This window comes from Polyodon spathula, chromosome 3 (assembly GCF_017654505.1).
Source record: "Polyodon spathula isolate WHYD16114869_AA chromosome 3, ASM1765450v1, whole genome shotgun sequence".
NCBI lineage: Eukaryota > Metazoa > Chordata > Actinopteri > Acipenseriformes > Polyodontidae > Polyodon > Polyodon spathula.
Genome location: NC_054536.1, coordinates 34792008 through 34815763, shown reverse-complemented (window position 1 = coordinate 34815763; position 23756 = coordinate 34792008). Strand labels below are relative to the sequence as shown.

At 38.8% G+C, this 23756-nt stretch overlaps 1 protein-coding gene across 2 annotated transcripts in view; it reads right to left on the bottom strand.

Moving 5' to 3' along the window:
- Positions 1 to 23273, bottom strand: part of dek (DEK proto-oncogene) — a 29197-nt gene extending 5924 nt beyond the window's left edge. The window contains exons 1-8 of one of the 2 annotated variants that reach the window (XM_041245123.1): positions 23110 to 23273; positions 18588 to 18771; positions 17586 to 17687; positions 16488 to 16597; positions 6784 to 6878; positions 6379 to 6499; positions 2434 to 2628; positions 2135 to 2293 (exon numbers count right to left, since the gene is read on the bottom strand). In XM_041245123.1, coding sequence (XP_041101057.1) covers positions 2135 to 2293; positions 2434 to 2628; positions 6379 to 6499; positions 6784 to 6878; positions 16488 to 16597; positions 17586 to 17687; positions 18588 to 18762 — 957 coding nt within the window. In that variant the 5' untranslated portion in view covers positions 18763 to 18771; positions 23110 to 23273. Of the gene's footprint in view, positions 1 to 2134; positions 2294 to 2433; positions 2629 to 6378; positions 6500 to 6783; positions 6879 to 16487; positions 16598 to 17585; positions 17688 to 18587; positions 18772 to 22097; positions 22196 to 23109 lie in introns of those variants that run through there. The other variant, XM_041245124.1, reaches the window with a different exon arrangement.
- Positions 23274 to 23756: the final 483 nt, after the last annotated feature.

Genomic DNA, 23756 nt, shown 5'->3' with positions numbered 1-23756 from the left:
CCTACTTATATTGAAGCATTGCTATAAGGATAGTAATTGGTATATTTTAGCTTTAGAGAGTGATATATTGGATACTTTAGGATTTAGGTGTGGGCGTTTTAGCGTTTTGCATGTCTGGCCTAATGGCAAAACATGTGATAACAATAACTGTTTAAATGTTAACGCTGTTAAAATTGTAAAGGCACTGGATCACTCAGATTGCCTATCAGCTAGGATACGACATAGTCTGTAACTACGATCCATTCTTAAGCATTTAATAAACTGAGAGAGTAACAATACTGCTCTGATTCATTAAAACTTGAATGGGTCTGTGATTCTTCTTGAAAGTTGTCTGGATATATTGTAAGTCAGTGCATGAACAAACCACTTACAGGAGTCCAAAACATCTGTGACCTCCTTAAACATCTCCTCTGAGTGTGCTGAGCATAAAAGAAAGTACATGCAATCTGGCAATATACATTCTAACTCCTTTCATGTCTTCAGTGAATATAAATTGCTAATTTATCCAGACATTTCAATGACCATTGCTATTTTGTAATTTGGTGTTATTCCCCCCAAAACATCAACGCTAAAGATGCACACAATAGGTGCATAATTATTAGTTTTGCTCAAATACTTACACAAAAAAAATAAATACAAAATGAGCAAGTAGCTAATATGGTTCAAGTAGCAACTCCCTGTGTTATGAAATGAGTAGGAGAGAACAGCTACGTTTTTTTTTCTTCCCCTGAATCGTGTCCAGCAGTGCACCATAACAAAACTGTAAATCCTTTGCAACTGTAAAAAAAAAAAAGTAAAACTAAATAGTCTCTCAAATGTAAACATCTAACATTATGTACATCCAACTGTTCACTGTGATGCAGAGTACTCTCCATTGCCTGAAATTTCTTTAGTTTTTTTTTTTTTTTTTTTTTTTAAATTGGTGAGTGAGCTTGGATTTGAACTGGGAACCTCCTAGTTGCAAGCCCTTTTCTTTAACCACTGGACCACACTGCCTTCTATTACAGCAGAAGCCGGTTATTAGCAATCCTGATAACGACAATTTTCGCTTATTAGCAACTTCTTCCCAGGAACCAATCTTGTTTCATAAACTTTACTGTTAACAGAATTCAGATATTGGCAACCGTCATGCTGCTTATTGACAACTTTTAGAGTTTCCAGGGCTACAGCATGTACACGCACTGTCGCTGTTCATGCGTTATGCAGCTTTTACAGCACGCTGAATTCGCATTTACGACGGTTGACTCTGTCGTGTGTCATGGCTTCTAACGTGTGGACCTGTCTGTCGCTGATAAAATTCCGATTCTGGATGCCCTGTGTGAACCCTTTGCGAGTAGCAGAAATTTTTGCCGTCTCAAATTCTGGTTTCACAAACAGTAGTGAAAACATTTTGAAGAAATACTAGTTCAGCACAAATCGAGGCCATAAGCGCCAATGAGATGGCAAGGAGGCAGAAGTGGGCGCTGCTTGTGGCTCTGGTTTCATCTAAAGCTTTGCCAAGGTGCTGACCTCTCCGGGCCTATGACGAAACACAAAGCAACTCAGCTGGCAGCAGAGTGAGGAGGGAGTTCAACCCTGCAGACGGCTGACTCGGTCGTTACAAACCGTGGCACAATGTGGTTCAGCGCAAGGAAAACTGAGAAACAAGACACTACTGAATGAAAGGACATCCTCCCCAGCATTCTGGATGAGCTCCAGTTAAGTAACATTTCAATGCAGAATAGACTGCACTTCTGCTGGGGTTTTTGGGATAAAAGACTGTTTACTGAGAGAAGTTTGGAGGAGGCAAAAAAGCTATGGACCACATTACATGGTTGTTGTGCAAACATGGATGGGACGGAGAACCGGCCTCTTACAGTGATCGGAAAGAGCAAGAGCCTTTGCTATTTCCCCAAACAACTGTGTGCTTCAGCATTGACTGCAAGTACTGTATATGCATCTACTGTATGTTGCCTTTAATTGCTTTAAGAAATTTTGCGTAAATTGGGTTTTATACCTACTGTGCTCCTACTGCATTACACTTCCTGTTAATAATACCTGCTTACTGAGGCATTGTCAAACAGTCCCGTTTTTTTTTCTTCCTTACAAATAGTGTAAAGGCAAAACTAGTATTCAGGTTTGCAATTCTCCTCACCTCATCCTTCTCTTCACTGTCTTCCTCCTCTTCACTGCTCGACTCCAGGACCAAGGCAGACTTGCTGGCTTTTGGCTTGGCCTTCCTTTTGGCCGATCCAGCAGTGCTACGTTCCTTCTTCACACTTTTCTGAGGTTTCCTTTCAGGCTGTAGCAATGCCTATTAACAGTTCATTTTTCAACACAGGTTAAGTAGCTGGCTGCTTACTCTAACAGGTAAATGCAAAACCCTTCCCAAAAACTGCAGTTATTTTCACCTTAAATATGACACCACCATTCACCAAAAACATTAATCCTCACCTCATCCTTATTTTCATGTTGATCGTCTACCCCTGAAGAGTGCTCGCTGTCCTTCTTTTCCTCCTCATCGCTGCTCGACTCAGTCAAGATCTCAGCCGACGTGGTGCCCTTTGATTTTGTTTTCTTTGCCGAACCAGTGTTCTTGCGCTTTCTCTTCTCACCTTTCTGGGGCTTCTTTTTAGACTTGGGCAATGACTGTGAATTTAATTAAATTAGTGGGTCCCTTTAATAAAAAAATAATAGCGTTACAGAGCACAAACATGATAAACAAAATAAGTAGGGCAAAAAAGTTTAGGTAGTCCCCACAGAAATCTGCCTTAATTTCCTAAAATCTGCAAAGAGAAAAATGTATTTTCTGCAAATAACTTACAATTCTGCAGCAATGATGTTTTAAATAAGTATGAATGAGTTAATAAATAAGAAATAGTAAGTAACAGTTAGTTAAGTAAGCAGTAACCCACAACAAGTGCAAATGTCTTCAACCATCCACAAGTGCAAACAAATGTCTTGCACCCTGGAGTAGGTCACAGCATTTATTTATATATTATATATATATATATATATATATATATATATATATATATATATATATATATATATATATATAAAAACGTTGGGTTATTATCATACCCCTGGTTCCCTGAAATAGAACTATAACCATTACCGAATGGGTATTTACCTCCTAAAGACCCAAATCCTGAATATTGTATACCAATGCTGCTCTTTGAGCCTGTGACAGTTATGACCCCACCCCTGAGGGCACAAAAGTACTGCGCTCACAGATCCCAGCGTCATTTTTTCTTCAGGCCTTCTGCAGTCATGGACGCACAACCTTGAAGGTTAATGGTTACATTTATATTTTAGGGAACCAGAGTTATGATAATAACCTAATGTTCTCGTTCAGGTATAAAATGTAAACCGCTCTAAAGTTCAAGCCTGTACTGCAAAGTACGGTGGCCCTGCAAGTCATCAAAACAAAGTGCTTTTTTTTTTTTTTATCGTGATTACACGATTGCGGTCCTAGAAGCCCACTTCAGTATGATCGTGTTAACACAATCCTGGTCCTTATACAGGTTAAATATATTTTCTCCAGTTGCTGCTATACACTTGCAAGACAGTAAAGTAGTGGATTACGCCTGGGTGCAACCGAGTCTCAGTGTCATTGCTGCCGTCTGTTAAGGGGGCAAAATAATAACTTTTCAAAAGAGAATCCTGTTCAGTAGCTGAATCAGATGCTAATGTTTCAATAATTGCTGTCATTTTGGTCCTTGCACAGCCATACTTGGAGGCAATTTTACCGTCGGGAGATGACGCATTAACCATGGACCTACATGATCTGCAACGGCAATTGGCAAGTTGAGGGGGAAAAAAAAACAACAGTTCAAGGATCTATTATCTTGAGCAACCTATGTATTTCTTCAGTGCTTCAGGGTTTTCACATGGTCATCAATGTCGTTTATTCTGCCGTGTTTCACACTCAAATCACACCTGCAATACTCACAGTAGGCATGATGCTGCGATAATTTACTTTGCTTAATAAAGAAATACGTCTGTGTATATTCTTTGTACTTCTGGATGCAGAGTCAGCATCTCTGCTACCTCCCGAGACTCCACAGCGGCATCCTCTGGGTCCATGTTGCAGTCACACCCCAAAAGGGAGGGGGACTGTGCTTGAACTGCAGCGAATAGCCAGTCTGAACGGTAGTAAGCACCCAGATGTCTGTGGTGCACTGACACCAGTAGTCCAGATGGCTCCCTGAGAAGGGGCCGTGGGCCTGTGGCAGCAAATTACTAGGGATTCTGCTTAGCCGGTCGCGTCCGTCTCAGCTCAGTGCTGTGGAACATATTAATGCCTCCGCAGCGAGTGTCACCTCTGGCAGCGGGTTCAGCCAGCAGTGCCAGTTTTTCAGGTTGCTGGGGTTCAGTGCACCTGTTTGCCGCTGGTTTACGTACTGGAGGCGGTCGCTCTGGAAGCAAGTGAACCAGCTCCTTTGCGGTGAGAAGATCTCACCTCAGGAGACCCGGCACTGTTTGTGTTTGTTAGGGCAGGTAGCGTCCTTAGACAGGAGGCAATAGAAGACTCAATCAGCGAAAAATGGACCAGGCCCTACTTCTCCACATCTTGCACCCTAAAGGGCACCCATTGACAAGGAAACAGCACCAGATGTTACCAGATGGTGCCAGGGAGAATGGATCTCAAAAGAGAAAATCCGGGTGGATATGGAAGACGCATTAGGCTCATCGTCAAAAATTGACTGCCTTGTTTCCCCTGCTGTAGGCCAGGGCACCTGTAAGATTGCAGTAGCACCCTTAATTAGCGGTATAAGGTCTGCCGACAGTATTTAATACTGGGTCGGTACTGATTGCATAGTAGAAGGGGTAGATCAAGAGATCTACAAGTGCAGTCTAAACAGAGGGTCTTGAAGAGGCGGCAGAAGGCAGTGAGGGACAGAGCAGTCCTGAAGTTCTATGATAGCTGAGGGACTAGGGAAGAGAAGGAGTAGGCACTGGAGGATGGAGAGTGGAGGGAAGGCATGACCAGTCAGCCAGTAGGGGAACGGAGAGGTCGTGTAGGGAGAAACAAGGGATTGGAGGTAGGAGGGGGCAATGTGGTGAAGAGAGCGGTAAGCAAGAACAAGGGTCTTGAAATGAATGCGAGCAGAGATAGGTAGCCAGGGGAGAGTGTGAAACAGATGGGTAGCATGAGAGTAGCGATGTTCAGAGAAATTCTTGCAAGGTTTTAAAATCAGTGCAAGGCAACCAATACGTGTTTCTCATTTTAATCAATTATGTAATACCAACAGAGGCAAAACCTGTCCCCATATCTCTACACAGAATACCATCCTCACAGCACAAGGGAAACTGGAGATAAAAGGATCATTCACCTGCAGATCCAAAAATGTAATCTACATAAATGTAGCAAATGCTCCGATGGTACTTACATAGGAGAAACCAAACAACATCTTCGGACAAGGATGAATCTACACAGACACACCATCAGCAAGAAAATTATCAACACTCCTATTGGTAACCATTTTAACATGCTTAACCAATCTCTGCATTATCTGACGGTTCATGTTTTAAAGGGCAATTTCAAAAACACACAAGACAGGAGAACTTGGGAACTTAAATTTATAAAATTCCTGGACTCGAAAAAAGGACTCAATCAGGATACTGGTTTTCTACCTCATTACAATCTACAGTACTTGTTCATATACAATGATAAATGTGTGTGTGTGTGTGTGTGTGTGTTTTTTGTGTGTTTCTTTCACATGAAGAAGAGACCTTTGAGGTCTTGAAAGCTTGTGAATTATTTAGTTAGTCCAATAAAAGGTATCACTTCTCCTTCTCTTTGTCTATCATCTCTGGACTAATACAGCTACCATTTCATCCACCTTCGAATCAATTACGTAAAACTGATAGTTTTTTTTTGTCTTCGAATATATGCAAAAAAAAAGTTTGTTCAGATATTTGTCCCAGTACTAAGTACAATATTCAATTAAGTGTTGTCCTTGGAAGTCTTTCAGGGTAAAATTAAGAAAAATGTCATACCCAGCCATTCTGCATTCGTAGCAAGCGGATTATATTGTGGGACAGACTACTCAAAATATTTTGCACAGTTTTAAATAAGAGATAAGACACTCTGAGCAAATAGTTAATGTTATCCAGCAACAAACTCCCCATCCCTTGAGATGAATTGCTCAATCTTTCTAAATTTAAAAAAGAGGAGACAATTATCTATTCAGAGATACCAAAGTACTTAGTAAGGGGTGTGAGGAAAAATGGGCAACACAATCCACACCCTGGTAAATCATTAGTTGTTTCCATAATTTACTGGCAAAAACAAAACAAAAAAGGCTTCTGGATAAGATTTCCCTTTATGTTTCAGGTGTTCACATAATCGAAAAACCTACAAAAAATGTTAAACACAAGCATAACTCTTACCTTGCCTGAAGATTTTGGCTTCATTAGAAAAGTCATGATTCTTGATATAATATCATCATTTTTTCCAGACTTCTCAAGGTCCAGGGCACCACAGATGGTCTTTAATACAGCATTTGTATACCTATGAGAAATGCATATTTTTATATTTATATTAAGTTACTACTATTCTTGTTACTGCACATGACAGCACTGTTACCAGTAAACTACGGTAATGTAAATGAATAATTATTTTGTCAGAAGATTACTCTCTCAGCATGTATTAAGGAAAGTTAAACCAACTTTATCTGACCACAATATAGTTTTTCCTGGAGAATCAGGACAAGTGTACCCAGTACCTCAAAATACCAAAGTTAATTCCTGATGCCTTTCAGGTTTCTTCCAAAAGCAAGCTTTCCAGCAACTCACTTTTTCAGAGCATCACGCTTTTTCTTGTACTGGTCGCTTTCCTCCTCAAATGTAAACCCACTGAAAAGGCGGATATTTTTCTTTAAAGATGAAATCTAATGAGGGGAAAAAAAAAAAAAAAAAAAACATATAATCAGGATGGTACAGTTGGTCACAGATTCTGCCTCCCCAGGTTGTGGAAGTGGCAGGTCTCTGCAACACTCACTGTGGAATCTGCCAAGAGATGCAACTTGGCACAGTAAGGACGCACATAGTTATTTCTTTACAAAGTGAGTAATTCAGGGATCCCTCACTTGACACCTTTAATAACTACAAGTACAAACAACGGTTGTCTTCATATAGACCCATCCCGTTATGATAATCGCAATAAATTGTGCAGAAGAATTCACAGTTCAATACATACAGAACGACACAAATAGAAAGAGTAAACGCAAGTTCAGGAGCGAATAGGGACGGAAGTCGGTTTGGGAATTCAGTTTCACTTTTTACATGCTATCACTTCACGTTAAACCAACTTCCCAGTTTATCCATGTCCAATAAAATAAAACAAACTAATACATATAAACAATGTACCATTAAAAAGCTGAAATTATTTTTCAACGACCTCCAAACCAAGTTTGTTTTTGAAAGCACAGCAAGACTTTTTGGAATTCTGTTTTGTAAATTGCCAAATACTGTATTACAGTGCTTTGTTTTGCAATAATTTTCAGATTTTCTTGATATAGAATACATGCAGTACTGTACTTTGGTGTTTTAGACAAACTGATGAACCTGACATTGTTTAATCAGTAACCTGAAGAGGGCTTTACGGTCTTGTGCTGTTAAATGTCCCAAGCCCAAGTCAGGGACATTTAACATAATAAGGGACTTACCAGATGGTAAAGCCATCGTATGAGGGTTCTATTGCTATTAGAAAATGGATATGTTAAAAAGAAATGACATTAAGTTTTTCCGTCTTTTTTGGAGGTTATATGCAGCACTAGTTTTTGTTGCTAATGAATATAAATGTTTTCCTCAATATTCAGGAGTAATGCGGTTTGCTCAGAATTCCATGTGTGATCTGTAGCCTTCAAGCTTCAATATCCCAGCGGTGAACTGTTGTGTCCTCGGTATTTCCAATAGCGTAAACAACACGAAAAAAACAAAATACACACACTAAATATATATATATAATTGAGACCACTGCAAATTTTTCTTAAATCAGCATCTCTACATGTATGGCAGCCATTCCATTCCAGTGTCTGTTGAATTCCAACACAGGCACACCTCATTCTACTGAATGAGGTACTGATTAGGGGATTACCTGAACCAAATCTTATTTAAACGAGGAAAAGTATAAAAACCACTCCTGTGGTCATCATTATCCTCTTGCAATAGGACCAGCTGGATGGCAAAACAGTGCTAGTAGTACCTCAAAAGTAATTGGAATCAAAACATAACTATTGACCATACCCAAAGAGTTGAATAGGAAAGTTTTGGAAAAGAAGGGTTCAATTCTGGCTTTACTGGCAGAGGGATACAGTGAGGGATACAGTGAGCGTCGGGTTGCTTCCATCCTTAAATTTCAAAGACGGCGGTTCATAAGAACAAAGTCAAGCAGCACACATTGGGGACAACAAAGCTACAGACCGGCAGAGGGCGAAAACGTCTCTCCACTGACCAGGATGGCCGCCAACTCATTCGAATGTCACTCAGCAACCGCAGGATGACATTAAGTGACCTACAAAAAGAATGGCAAACGGCAGCTGGGGTGAAGCGCATGGCGAGGACGGTTCAAAACAGGCTCCTAGGGGCAGGGCTGAAGTCGTGCAAAGTTAGAAAAAAGACCTTCATCAATGAGAAGCAAAGAAGAGCCAGGCTGAGGTCTGTAAATGACCATAAGGATTGGACCGTAGAGGACTGGGGTAAGTTCATCTTCTCTGATGAGTCCAATTTTCAGCTTTGCCCAACACCTGGTCGTCTAATGGTTAGACGGAGACCTGGAGAGGCCTACAAGCCACAGTGTCTTGCACCCACTGTGAAATGTGGTGGAGGATCGGTGATGATCTGGGGGGGTGCTTCAGCAAGGCTGGAATCGGGCAGATTTGTCTTTGTGAAGGACGCATGAATCAAGCCAAGTACAAGGTTGTCCTGGAAAAAAACTTGATAATGTTCCCCAACTCTGAGGATTTTTTTTTTCCAGCAGGACAATGATCCATGCCACACAGCCAGGTCAATTAAGGTGTGGATGGAGGACCACCAGATCAAGACCCTGTCATGGCCAGCCCAATCTCCAGACCTGAACCCCATTGAAAACCTCTGGAATGTGATCAAGAGGAAGATGGATGGTCGCAAGCCATCAAACAAAGCTGAGCTGCTTGAATTTTTGTGCAAGGACTGGCATAAAGTCACCCATCATCAATGTGAAAAACTGGTGGAGAGCATGCCAAGACGCATGAAAGCTGTGCTTGAAAATCAGGGTTATTCCACCAAATATTGATTTCTGAACTCTTCCTAAGTTAAAACATTAGTATTGTGTTGTTTAAAAATGAATATGAACTTATTTTCTTTGCATTATTCAAGGTCTGACAACACTGCATCTTTTTTGTTATTTTGACCAGTTGTCATTTTCTGCAAATAAATGCTCTAAATGACAATATTTTTATTTGGAATTTGGGAGAAATGTTGTCAGTAGTTTATAGAATAAAACAAATGTTCATTTTACCCAAACACATACCTATAAAGAGTAAAACCAGAGAAACAGAATTTTGCAGTGGTCTCAATTTTTTCCAGAGCTGTATGTATGTATGTATGTATGTATGTATGTGTGTGTGTATATATATATATATATATATATATATATATATACACACACACACACACACATTGTGTGTGTGTCTATAAAGTTTTAGAACACCTCAATTTTTCCAGTTTTTATTTAAATTTGAGGTTTAATGTCTCAATGTACTCTGAAATTAAAGCACAGAACAAATAAACAATTGGGAGATAAACAAAATGATTCTGTGATTTCTTTTTTTAACAAAATTTAATCAATTTTTTACTCAAAGTAGCCACCTTTTGCAGATATAACAGCCGAACACACTCGTGGCATTCTTTCTACAATGGAAATCAAATATTGTTCGGAAAGTTCTTCCCAACATTGTTGCAGAAGTTCCCACAAATGTGTTGCACTTGTAGGTTGCTTTGCTTTCATCCTTCTGTCCAGTTCATCCCAAACCAGCTCAATGGGGTTTAAGTCTGGCGACTGTGCTGGCCATTCCATGATTTGAAGCCTACCGTCTTGTTCTTTTCTTCTAAGGTAGTTCTGACAAAGCCTGGAGGTATGTTTTGGGTCATTATTTTGCTGTAGGATGAACCCCTGACCAACTAGGCGTATACCAGAGGGTACTGCATGGCACTGCAAAATGTTGTGGTAGCCGCTTTGGTTCAGGGTGCCACTCACTCTGTGCAAGTTGCCGACTCTGGATCCAGCAAAAGAGCCCCAGACCATCAAGCTTCCTCCTCCATGTTTGACAGTTGGTGTTACACATCGAGGAACCATCCTTTTGCCTACTCGACGGCATACAAAAACCCTGCGTGATGAACTGAAGATTTCAAATTTGGATTCATCGGTCCATAAGACCTTCTTCCAGTCTTCAGCAGTCCACTGGCCGTGCTTCAAGGTCCAGGCAAGCCTCTTTTTCTTATTTTGACATTTTAGAAATGGATTTCTTACGGCCACTCGACCTGTCAAACCTGCAGCTCGAAGTCTTCTCTTCACAGTTGAAACTGACTTGCTTACTTCAACCAGTGTTAAGCTGTGCTTGAAGCCGCTGACCTGTGAGCCGCCTATCACGCAAGCTGTTGACTCACAGAAACTTGTATTCTGATTCTGTTGTGGCTTTGGGTCTGCCAGACCTCTTCCTGTCAGAGTTTCCTCCAGTTTCCAAGTGCCTTTTGATGGTGTAGGAAACTGTACTCACTGACACCTTGGCTTTTTTTGCAATTTCTCTAAAGGAAAGACCTACACTTTTAAGGGTTATAATGGTCTGTCTGTCTTCCTTTGTTAATTGCCTTTTTCTCGCCATTATGATAGCAATATACTACTTCCTGCAGTACAATACTGTCCAAATAATGTTTAAGAGGGTGTAGTAACACAGTATGTTCCAACACAGCTTTTATACAGACAGAGGGTTTGTAAGTAATCAACAAGTTGGGACACCTGTAGGAGTTGTTAGCATCAACTTTCAAGGCTTAATTTACTTCCATTGCTGCAGAACAGCTGTAAGTTGATAACTAAGTTACTGTTAGGTCCCAAACTTCATTAGCAAAATATTACAAAAAATAAAAAAAGTTTAGCAATTAAATTATCTAGTAGTCTCTGTGTTAATGCTGATCGTGCTGTTTGTTCACTAACTTGTTCAGTGTATGTTCATTCCTGCCTTTGTTAGAGAAGAGAGCACTGTGCTGTTGTTACTGTGATATGCTAAAATAAAGTTGCTGAATGTAAAGTCAGACTGAATCCAGTTCCTTTGATTCCTTCAACTCGTTCTTCAAACCAGAGACTAGTAGCTATTGAGGTTACTGTATTGCCGCTGCCTGCAAACACTATTTTCGTTTATTTACTATTTCCTATACTAAATTTAAATAGACAGATAAAATGAAAGTATATAGGACAGGTCTACATTTACAGACAACATTCAGAGGGTGTGTAACGTACTAGAACTGATATTTTCTTTCATCAAGCAGAATAAAATACATCAAGACTGTATATTTTCCAGCGTACCAACTTGGAACAGTGATTAAACATAGTTCGAAAGATAACATTACCAGATATGAAGGCCCTAATATTGACCAATCAGGTTAAAGAAAATCTTATTAAACCATTATCTAATAATTTATAATGCCCTGACGTTAATCTAGCAACTACAATATAGTATAATGATTTCCTCTGATATATAATATTTTCACATATCCGATAGCAGTTCTCCAGATAAGGGGTGTACCGTCGGAACTCCTGACTAAAAAACAGCCATTTACGACCTCCCAAAAAAAGAGGATTTGTTTTACAGCCGTGGAAAAACAAATATGACCCTGCCACTTTAACTGCAGTATAGAAATGAATGAGCGCGTTCTTGTAAAGCAGATTTCCGAAGTTCTGCAAAGATCTGTGCAGTTCACACAACAGAACAACCACCAGAAGTTTCTATTGGTGCTGCGGTGCACACACTTAATGGTTACAATTAATTCTCTCCGTCTCTCTCATGCGGTAAACATACGTGTTGCGCAAAAGCCAAAATAAGATGAAGCAGGTAGTTCACACTTTCTAAAAAACGTCAAAGAAAATTTCTACTCTTATTTTAAGCGTGCCAATTGTAACATTGAAGAACCTGAAAATGCTAACCTGGAATTACGCAACCCGAGGTAAAACAAAATTTGAAACGCGTCATACAAAACACGGTTTTCTTGTTGCACTGATAAATAGTGGAGGATATGGTTGACTATTACAGTGTTTTTGGAAAGTTGAAACAAATTACAGTATATTGTGCCATATATTGCATGAGTATTGTTAAGAGTAAATGATATACAGGTATATAATTAGAAGCTTATCTGTGGAAGAGAATGCAGATTTTGCTAGTACACAACCATGTATGATAAACGAATGTATGTATGGAATTGTTACACTATTAGTCTACACCACAATCCATTAAAAAAAAAAAAAAAAAAAAAAAATTAGTTCCTCCCTTGCAACTAATGGACCTTACTTTTTATTTCAGAAGGGAAACCTGGAAACGTATGTGACTTTTCATGAAAACCACTATAGGGCTATACAAATTATACTGATATTTCCTGTTGTAGTGCAATGTTTTGCAAAACCACTACAAACATTGCAAAATAAACAAACTAAATATATTTAGTTATGATGTATCACGATTATGTTACTTAAGTGTACAATATATCTGTTTATAGTAATTTAAGGTACAGAAAAAAAGGTGTATAGCCCCTTGAGGATTCTGTACCAGAAGTGATTAAAGTTTATTCAAAGGATCAGTCTACAAAACACTACGAAAACATAAGTCAGGGTAAACCCTGACTTTAATGCTGCAATTTGTGGGAAATTTTAAATCACTCCTGCTGACAATTCTGGGAGTGATTACTATTGACAGAAAATCAATTATCTGGAGCACTACAACAGACCCATGAAACCAATTAAATCAGACATGAAAGGTTCTACTGTACTGTATTAACAGATATTCAACTTTACTTATCATATTCCTGGTACCCTGTTGGCGCCATGGTAGGTTGTAAGTGGCAAATCACTACCGAGTAGATCTACAAGTCATAGTTTTATTTTATTTTGAAATGTTATAGAGCGCAACAGACCACAAGCGGCTTCAGAACGCTGTGCAGGACATAAATACACATATACAGAAAACAGCACACATACATATACAAAAAAATATACCAGTATCAAAGCATTTGACAATACATTCTCCCGACTGAATTAGCATATCTTATGAGAGAGTGTTTTTAGTTTCTTTCTAAAAAGGGAGAATTTCAGGAGGCAGAGCATTCCAAACCTGTGGACAAAAGACCGAAAAATCACAAACTCCAAAATGTTTGTGTTTAAAACATGGTTGACACAGGGACATTGTTGTGCGAGGACCTCAGACTCCTAATAGGATTATAAACTTGCAATTTCTCAGTCAGATAGTGAGGAAGTTGCTGACAAAGTGCTTTGTGAATTAAGCACAGTAATTTGAATTGTGCATGAAGCTCTGTTGGGAACCAATGTAAATCCAGTAAAGGGAAATTGGATCCCGTCGGGATCCACCAATCAAGAGTCGAGTTGAGACATTTGCAATGCCCTGCAGCAGTCTGGTTCAACACCAAGGCAGACCCACATACAGGATGTTGCCAGTCGAGACGAGATGTTACGAGGGCATTCAGAACAGTAGCACAGTCTGTCAGAGAGAAATGACTTGATCTTTTTAATTGTCTGTAGATGCAACATGCAGGTTTTTACTACTTGTTTTATCTGGAGGCAGAAATGACAGAGCATTGTCCAACACCAGACCCAGACTCTTAGTCCTATTTACAAAATTTTAATTATTTAAATCAACATGTTGGCTTCAACGCGAGATGTGTGGCGGCATTTTAAAATAGTTATGATGAGGAAGCACTTAATTCAAAATCACTGCACTGTGCTACGCAAATATGTCTTGCTCTGAAAAGCGATCTCCATTCATCATTTGAAAATAAAGTCTTCCAGAGCACAGAAAAATATAATCACAATTGCAATATGAAACATATAGACATTAACAGATATTTACATATGAAAAGCAATTACTTAGTGGTGCTTTGCTTCACAATATCCATGGAGAAAAACAAGGTCTTGTTCTATTGTTTTACTATTCCACCATCAGCCACCTCAAAACCAAAACATTTATATACTTCACTGTGCACAGACTAGCAAATCCGGAAGTAACTGAATCTTCTTTGCTTATAAATGCTGACTTACGACAACTCTAAAGTATTAAGTATGGTGTCTGCTGAACTTAAATAACGTCTGCCATCATCTCGTCTGCATGTAGTTGTAGCAGTAAGCGTGTAGTTCTAAGCGTACTTTCTACCGAGTTATTCATAGTGTTCCACGTTTTCGGTTTTTATCTTTAAAAAAATATTCAGGAATTTTACATATTAAAATTGGGATAAAAATCGGTACAAAATAGTTTTTAACTGAAACATTGGTAAAAAACGGGGGTCGGGGGGTGTCTTTCAGTATACATACTTTACATGTGGAATAGCAGTTATGGTTTTATGTCCCTGGCATGGACAATGAAGCAGAATCTGTGCAATTTGAAGCCACATTTCCCCACGTTAGCTAATACTTTGCGAACGTTTGGGCAATCGCCGTGCTGACGGAAACAGCATCTACATAAGGTATGAATGACATCAGCACAAAACAAGCCAGGTTTATTTGCCTTAATCATAAAAAGAATAGAAAATTGACAGAACTGGGTGTTGCAAGCCATCTGGAGACGCGTCAAATCACACTGGACATTTCCATCAATGCGTTCCATATAAGTTTACCAACTAAAGCATCACCATTTTCTGTCAAATATTTATGATTAAGATTGTCTGTGTTAGGCAGTGTTTTAGCTGATGGACAGACAGTAACAATGCCTCTCTGCAATAAACAGTGGCTGTCCAGCACGGTACAGCGCTCTGATAAACTCATTAACACAGTCATTCTGCACTCTCTTTTTATTAAAGAGTGTGTAAAAGCAGCATACATTGATTGCTCGTCTCTCGTTCACTTTCTTGTTTTAGTTTAATGTGTCGCTTATTTTTCAGCATGTTTTTTTATTGTCAGCGCCAACATGTTCCTCAATGCAGCAGTATTTGCAGCGCTATGCATCCTCTGCCTCATCTGATCCACTTCTGCTATTTTTGCTTTTGTATACTTTGAAACAGTTTTCTTTTGAATATTCATAAACTGATTTAAATTTTTTCCCCATTCCTCATCCACTAAATATTACATTTTTGTGCAAGTATTTCAATTTAGTTTTTAATCAAGCTAGTAGTTACCATGCCCAGCAATTGCCACAATAAATCAGACTTTGACTGGCCAACAATCAGGTGATAATGTGTTTGTGAAGCAATAGAGAACCTTGTTTTTAACGTTATTTGATCCTCTGACGTCTAAATGTCTGCTGTAAACTAGGATACAGTGTACAGCTGCTTAATGTCAGAGTCAAAATAAAACAGCATTAATCAAAATAGTGTATTTCCTAGAAAATAATACCGGGAAAATGTTGAATGGACAAAAATCAGGTATAAAATCAGTAAAAACCGGCATCCATTTTTTGGTAACTTGGAACAGTACTTATTCAATATTGCAAACTAAGCATGCTCTGCTTTCCATGCCAGAACACTAAGCTCTAGGAAAGTGGGAGGTGCAGTCCTGCTTTCATTGTTAAAATTATGTCAACATAATTAATATCAAACTTCACTCAAGGGGAGCGCATTTCTTTAAGCAGATTTAATACGATTTTAAAATGACCGCATTTCTTTCTTTTACTCTATAGCTGTCATTTGAAATTGAAAAAACTAGCTGTACACAATATCAGAACTACCATTAATTCTGACAACAATTGACAAGCAACCAGCAGTAGACCCTTAAACTGTATTACTATAGTACAGCTAAATAGTCAGCAGCCATTAAGAGCTTTCAACACAATTGTTTATGCTTTGGAAGCAGTCAGCAACAGATAAAAAGCCCGAAATGAATTTCTGCAAAACAAGCAACCATACACAGGCGGTCGTGTGAAAGGGCGCAACTTAGTATAGGTTCAGTCCGATTCAAGTATTCCCAGGTCCATGTTTTCCAGGTCTCCACAGCAGGAACTACAACGCAGAGTATGAGCCTGCTAACATTCTGAAGATTGAACCTCACACAAAGCAGGTGCATTGATAGAAACATATGGGGCTGCCCGAGTCAGGCAGAAAAGCACGCGTGCCTAGAAGAAAATGCAGGAAGCACTTTTTCACATAGTAACAAATTGTTGGAATAGTTCAGCACTGCTGTAACAGCTAAAACACTAGGATAAAAAAAAACAATCCAATATTGACCTATGGCATAACCTATGACTGAAAAATATTAGCCTCAATCTGTCATAAACATGACTTACCCACAATAAAGGAGTTAAAGAAAGTCTTACCGTGCCTGGTCGGTTATAGAGCAGTTTATGTAAAGGTTTAAGGTTTGCTGTTTTCATCTTTCCCACGAAGTACTGTATTCTCTCTATATCACCCAGTTTTTCACCTTTTCCTGAAGAAACAAAATTGACATCACATTTCCTAATTATCTATACAAAACAAATTTCCAGTTGATTAGTGAACAATTTTTATAAACTACCCATGCCATGTAGATTTGTTTAAGCAAACATTAGTATTTTCCTTTTAAAACATAGCTGGTACTAGATTAGGTTATTTTCTTGTAATTTGGTTTTCTTGTCACTAACCAACTAGTGGGTTCCCCGAATAACTGACATGCTTTACAGCCAGTAAGATGCTAGACACTGTTCACGTGAAATGACCTAGGAAGTGCAAATATAACAGTCAAGGCAAGCTACCTTTATTTTACCTAATGTAGTACAAGATTTTTAAATAAAAATACATGTTCTTCAAAATTTCACATTTGAGACCTACATTGTACATTTAAGTGCATGGTAGGTAAGATTTGTGAATGAATTTTCTACCTAACTGCTTTAACCCTTTGCAGTCCATCTATTCAGCGCTTGTCACTTTTTTCGGCTTAATTCGGCTCCCATCGGTCTTACTCTGCCACAAAGGTTTTCTCTGCTTTTTCCAGGAAAAACGACTACAGACCGGTGCTTTACGTCTTTTTGATGATGTCGGACCGAGTCAGAAATTGGACAGGTATGAGAAAATTGTAATGGCAGACCTGGTCTGACATAGGACTGCAAAGGGTTAAACTTAAGTGAACCAGTAAAAGTACTTGGTCCTAACTTAGTGCTGAGAAGTTTTATGCGTATAGTTTCATAGTGCATATAGATACATGACATTACTGCAAGAGTAAACTGGGTCACAGAACTCACAGATATTGAACTACATTTTACTGACAAACACCATCAACAATACAACAGAAAAAAACAGAGAAATTAAGTGCATCTTCCATTTCAATATCAGTTTTGACAAATCCAGCTGTCTGACACTTGAATAGAGAAATGAATGCCTACAATTTTAATTCATTTTGGCAACACTGATCTTTAAGTTGAGTGTAATTAATATCTTACCCTGTACAATGGAAAGCGGTCCCTTGACAGGTTGAACCATTTGGAGGGCTAGCCTCTTCACTGTCTTCTTTACTCTCTTGCCTTCAACTATGAGGCTTTTTTCTGTAATAAACAAAGACATTGGAAAAAACAAAAACAAAACAAAAAACCTACTAATCAACTTTACAGGTTGTGCAGGAGGTCTCAGACATATTATAAGTCTACTTGATTGCAGTAGAAAAACTGTCACTCACTAAATTTAGCTCCCAGATGGTGCTAATGAAAAAGAATGGTTTGGAAATATCTCAAATACAGGGCAATGTGTTTGCTGTGGTGTATTTAATACCGTAAATAACAGAATCAATTCACTGAAACAAACTCGTTTTTACAAACCAAATAAAACACTATCATGTAAATATGCTCTCAGATCAGGACTTCACTAACAGAGTATGCGAGCTGCAGCATGCTATTTCCCATATTACAACGCACACAATTAAAAGGTGCACTCACCAATTCCATATACAACAATTGAAAAACACCCAAAATGAATGCCAGTTTATTATGTTATCAGCTGCATTGATTAACCATTCAGCAACAAACACATGAGAACAAAAATTAAAGTTACTGTTTAGTATCACTTTAGCAAGTTGTTGTATATTTAAGAAGCAGCTGAACATGGTAGCAATCAGCTTGCTCCTAAAGTGGCACACAACAATTGGATTTGGCAACTAATTTTATTTTGCCCTAGGAACCATTGGCTCCTAAGGCAAAAAAGTTTGTCTAGAACCTGTGTTTCCAGTATGGGGCATGTTACAACACAATAAAAACAAAGAATGCCTTTAAGCAATGTATAAGCAGCCATGGAACACTTCAACATACAGGCCTATGTGATGAATGCTTCTCCAAACTACTGTATTACAGTAAAGCATTGTAATTATACTTACAGTACCAATGTGGCATCACCAAAAATGTACATTTGCATATGTGATAACAGGTGGATTAAAAGATGATAATTCTGTTTACCTTTGTCCTCCTCCTCCTCCTCCTCCTCCTCCTCCTCCTCCTCCTCTTCTTCTGATGCTTCTTCCCTGTCTATTTCCTTCTCTGTGGCTGGCAGGCTTTTCGGCTTTTTAGTTGCCTCTTCCATATTTTTCTCCCCTGTCTCCGTGTTCAAACTTGTATCTCCATCACCAGACATGACTGCAATCTGATTAAATTTTGATTGGTAAAATATAAAAAAAGGGTGTCCACACATTCTTGATTATATGTATTTATATAAATAGTTAAATAGATATATATATATATATATATATATATATATATATATATATATATATATATATATATATATACATTTTTCTATATCTGTCTAATTAAAAGTATTTAGAACACTTTCACAGCTTAACATGATTAATATCTAATCTTGAGAAGACCTGCCAATTTTTGGAACAGTATTTGGACGTGAAGCTTGTTAACATTTGTTTTCAATTTAAGCACATTATAGCCACGTTAAGCAGGTTTTTTGTGTAATACAACTATTCAGAGAAAAACTTAAAAGGGTTGGACTAGTATTTACGATACTTAAGTACTTCAGAAGGAAATTCTTGTTTGTGCAATCAGGGCAGCTTCTAAACAAAACTCAGAAAAGCGTATTACACTATGTAACACAATTTTTGTTCCTGGGTAGTAAGTGTTATTTCCTAATTGCTTATGCCTCAAAAGTATAGAAAATGGCTATTATTCCCCACAAACTTTGCTTTTGTGACCAGGACAGTGATATTTTGAAATTTACCTATTTCCAATGAGAAAACGGGCGAATGTGTCTTTTCGTTCACATAAAGTCAGAAAAAAACAACATATCAATCCAAATGAACATGTATTTATAATAAAGTAATACAAAAATGACTCCAAAAGATTTAGAAGCGAGTAGTTTTTCAAGATTTACGATTATACTGTAAATCACTTTCACGAAGCAGCCCCCCAATGTAGTCTCCCATCATGTTCTCGTTATACTGTCCTTGGTAGTGGCGTTCAAAGTCCAGTATATCCTGGTGGAAGCGGTCGCCTTGCTCCTCAGAGTACGCTCCCATGTTCTCCTTGAATTTATCAAGATGAGCATCAAGGATACGGACTTTGAGGGTCATCCTACAGCCCATTGTGCCGTAGTTCTTCACCAGTCTCAACCAGCTCCACATAGTTTTCAGCCTTGTGATTGCCCAGGAAGCCCCGAACCACTGAGACAAAGCTGTTCCAAGCCGCTTTCTCCTTACTAGTGAGCTTCTTGGACTGCAATTCATTACACTCCAGGATCTTCTTTATCTGTGGTCCGATGAAGACACAGGCTTTGACCTTTGCCTCAGACAGCTTAGGGAAGAAGTCTTGAAGGTACTTGAAGGCTGCCGACTCCTTATCTAGAGCTCTGACAAATTGTTTCATAAGGCCCAATTTGATGTGCAGTAGTGGCATCAGCACCTTCCGGGGGTCCACCAGTGGCTCCCACTTAACGTTGTTCCTCCCCACAGAGAACTCGGGCCGCTGTGGCCAGTCCCGCCTGTGGTAGTGCACCTTGGTGTCCCTGCTGTCCCAAAGGCAAAGATAGCAGGGAAACTTAGAAAAACCGCCTTGGAGACCCATCAGGAATGCCACCATTTTGAAGTCTCCTATGACCTCCCAGCCATACTCATCATACTTCGTCCAGCAAGGTCTTGATGCTGTTGTAATCCTCTTTGAGGTGCACCGAGTGAGCCAGGGGAAGAGACGGGTACTTGTTACCATTATGGAGCAGCACAGCTTTGAGGCTCCTGGATGAGCTGTCAATGAAGAGGCGCCACTCATTCCAGTTACAGGCGATTCCGATTGCCTCAAACAGACTGGTCACGTTGTGGCAGAAGCAGAGCCCATCTTAGCGGGTGAAGAAGCTGGAAAAAGGTTGGTGACACTTCCTCTGATCTGCGACTTGCACACGTTCATCCAACAAGTTCCACTGCTTGAGCCTAGACGTCAAAAGCTTGGTGTGACCAAGATCTCTAATCAAGTCGTTTAGGTCTTTTTGGTTGGGGAAGTATGGGTTTCTTTCCTCAGCTCCACCACTGAAATTGTCATCTGGATCTACAACGTCTTCCTCGCTCTCTGACTTGCTGCTCTCTTCTAAAGATGGCTGCTCTCTCTCCGGAGGAGTGGGTACGGGGAGCTCATGGCAGTGTGGCACCGGGGCGATGGATGAAGGAAGGTCCGGATACGTGATAGCAGGTGCATTCTTGCCAGTCCAACGTTTGGAAGGGTGCACCATGCAGAAGTAGCAGTTGCTTGAGTGGTCAGTGGGTTCCCGTCAAATTCTTGGGATAGCGAACTTCATGGCTCTCTTTTCCCCTCTGTACCATCCTACAAAAATACATTTATTTCACCCATGACTAATGTGTAAAAGATTCTCACAACATTTTTCATATATGATATATTTTTTCAATAACACTGGAAAATTGTAAAACATTTTAAAATTAAAAACTTTTACAATTTTAAAAATTAAATAATTTTATAACATAAAATTCCGAGCAACAATTGTCCATCTTACCTTCCAGAGTTTTTTTGCAGGTGAAATGAGGTGCCCAGGGTTTGTCTTTATCCCCGACAGGCATGCCGAAATATGCCTTGTAGGCCTCACACATCTTAGCAGATGCTTCCACCGAGTACTTTTTCGCTCGTCTTGATAAATTGGCCGCAGACATTGCAAAATGCGTCTGACGGATGCTTGCAGCCTCTTGATGCCATCTCAGAAAAATGCATATATGTATCCACTTAGGCAGCTGGAACTAAACTGAACTGGTGGGCTTAAGGCCCCTGTCTTTATACTACTATTTATATTACTGGAAAGTTCTAGAAGTTACTCCAAGTTTACTCAGCACTGAATCTATCTGAATGTTCTGGAAAATAGGTAAATTTCAAAATATCACTGTCCTGGTCACAAAAGCAAAGTTTGTGGGGAATAATAGCCATTTTCTATACTTTTGAGGCATACGCAATTTGGAAATAACACTTACTACCCAGAAGCCAAAAAAAAAAAATAAAATAATTGTTACATGGTGTTATCTGTTAACAGGTGGGGAAGCTTATGGGTGGTGCGTTGGGCTGCCTTTATTGCAGTCAAGAGACATTTCATCACTTTTAGGCTTTCCAGCACATAATATAAAATGTATGTCGTGTTTCATAGTATAAAGTGGAGGATAGGATAGAGATTGAGAAAGAGACTTCGTATGTGGAAATCAGAGATGATGCAGTTTCTTAAGTAGAAAAGGGACTAGATTTGCAGCAGTAATCAGCAATATTTTTTTTTTGTTTGAAGTGATAATCTAGGAATTTTATATTATTGAATTGCTACTGTATAATGTAATAAATATACTTTGTATATAAATTAAATTACAAAGCAAGCTAAATTTATTCACAAAAAAAAGTTTTGAAAGTATGAGATTAACTCTTAATATCACCACATGTCTCATATCAACCACTGCCAATGTGTAAATAAAAAACCCTACAGCTTACCCGTAGCCTGTAAGTTACTCACAATATGTCAGTACTGTCCCAGGTTAATGACTTAAAAATCTGGTCATCTTATAGATGTAGCCCCAGACGACTCATGCAATTGTATATGTATTTAGAAACTGAAATTAAAGATCGGAGTATTTAAAATCATCAAAACGTATTAATCGTCGTCTTTTTCCATAGACGAAACATGTATACGTAATACAAGTAGATTAGAAATAGCACTAGTACAATGTAATAATTTTCAATGGCGTACTTCTTATTTGAAAAAGCCCAATCACATGTACACAACATACTTCTCGCAGCTCGAACTTTAATCAGTTTAAAACTCTCTCTCTCTCTCTCTCTCATATATATATATATATATATATATATATATATATATATATATATATATATATATATATATATATTCACACACACACGTAATTACAAACGTATTACTAACACATTCCTGTTATATGATTTAGTGCAAAATATCAGAATAATTTCATGCGGTCCATTTCGAAGAAACAACGTGAGCAAATGGCTATTCACTTAAGCTAGTTTGTGTTTTGAAAGTTGTTTTTAATAAAGTTGAAAAAGCATGCACCTAGTGCTTCACAGAAAACAAAATAACGTAAATAATCACAAGGACAAAATGCAACAAAACTCTGACGCATGCGCATTACCCCAATATAATGCAAAATTCAGTACGACACAAGCACCATGTCATAACTTATGACTCAAACAACAAGCATCGGTTTGCATCTCGGACACAACACTGCACAGAAAGAACATTGGAGTTTCCGTGCATTGCTAAAACTGACCGTGCACGCCCATAAACAAGAGGCGTTGGACAAAAACAAAAATACTATTCAAGATGCACATTTAAATAAATCAAATAGTGTCTGTGCACTACCATTACATTACACGGCCTATGTCATTTTGAAAAGGAGACAGGCTTCTCTTACTCTTAGACACAGCTCCGCCTCCTTCTGCAAAATATTTAATAAGGATATTCATTACTTACCAGTGAAACGCAATATAGTAAATGATACACCTTTTCAAATAATGTGTACTGTTGTGGCTACTAATCCCCGTATGTTTAGATTAAACAAAGTAACTCTCCTAAACACTAAATTCAGGAAACAGCAAAAACCCTGTTACTTGTTTGCACTTCTCAAAATTTCAAAATGGCGGTTTACAAAGGAGGCGGGAAGACATAACCTATTCGAGAGGAGGGGGTGGGGGAGAGAAATGACACAGAATGAACGAATGGGCGAGGCCAATCCGAGGCCACACCTCCACTGACGCAAAAGGCGTGGAGGTTTTGGATTTGTGGATGATATGAAAACACTAGCTGTCCCGTATTCTTTCCAATTGTATTTTTTTCTTTAACCCTGTGAGGACCTGCGTTGCAAATATGCAACATCACTTTGACCCTCCCAAAAAAGTAATTTTGAACTACAGTAATCAGAAAAACACTGCGTATGCTATCTCCTAAAACCCATTGGTGCTTGTGGGCAACATTTGAGTGCTGCCACCTTGAGGATAAACATCCAGAAAAACATGACCACCCATTTCATGAGATTGGTCTCCCTCTGATTATGAATTGAGGATTAGGCAGAACTAAGAATCTTTGCAAAAAAAAGTTTTTGAATGGTATCTTGGGTACGT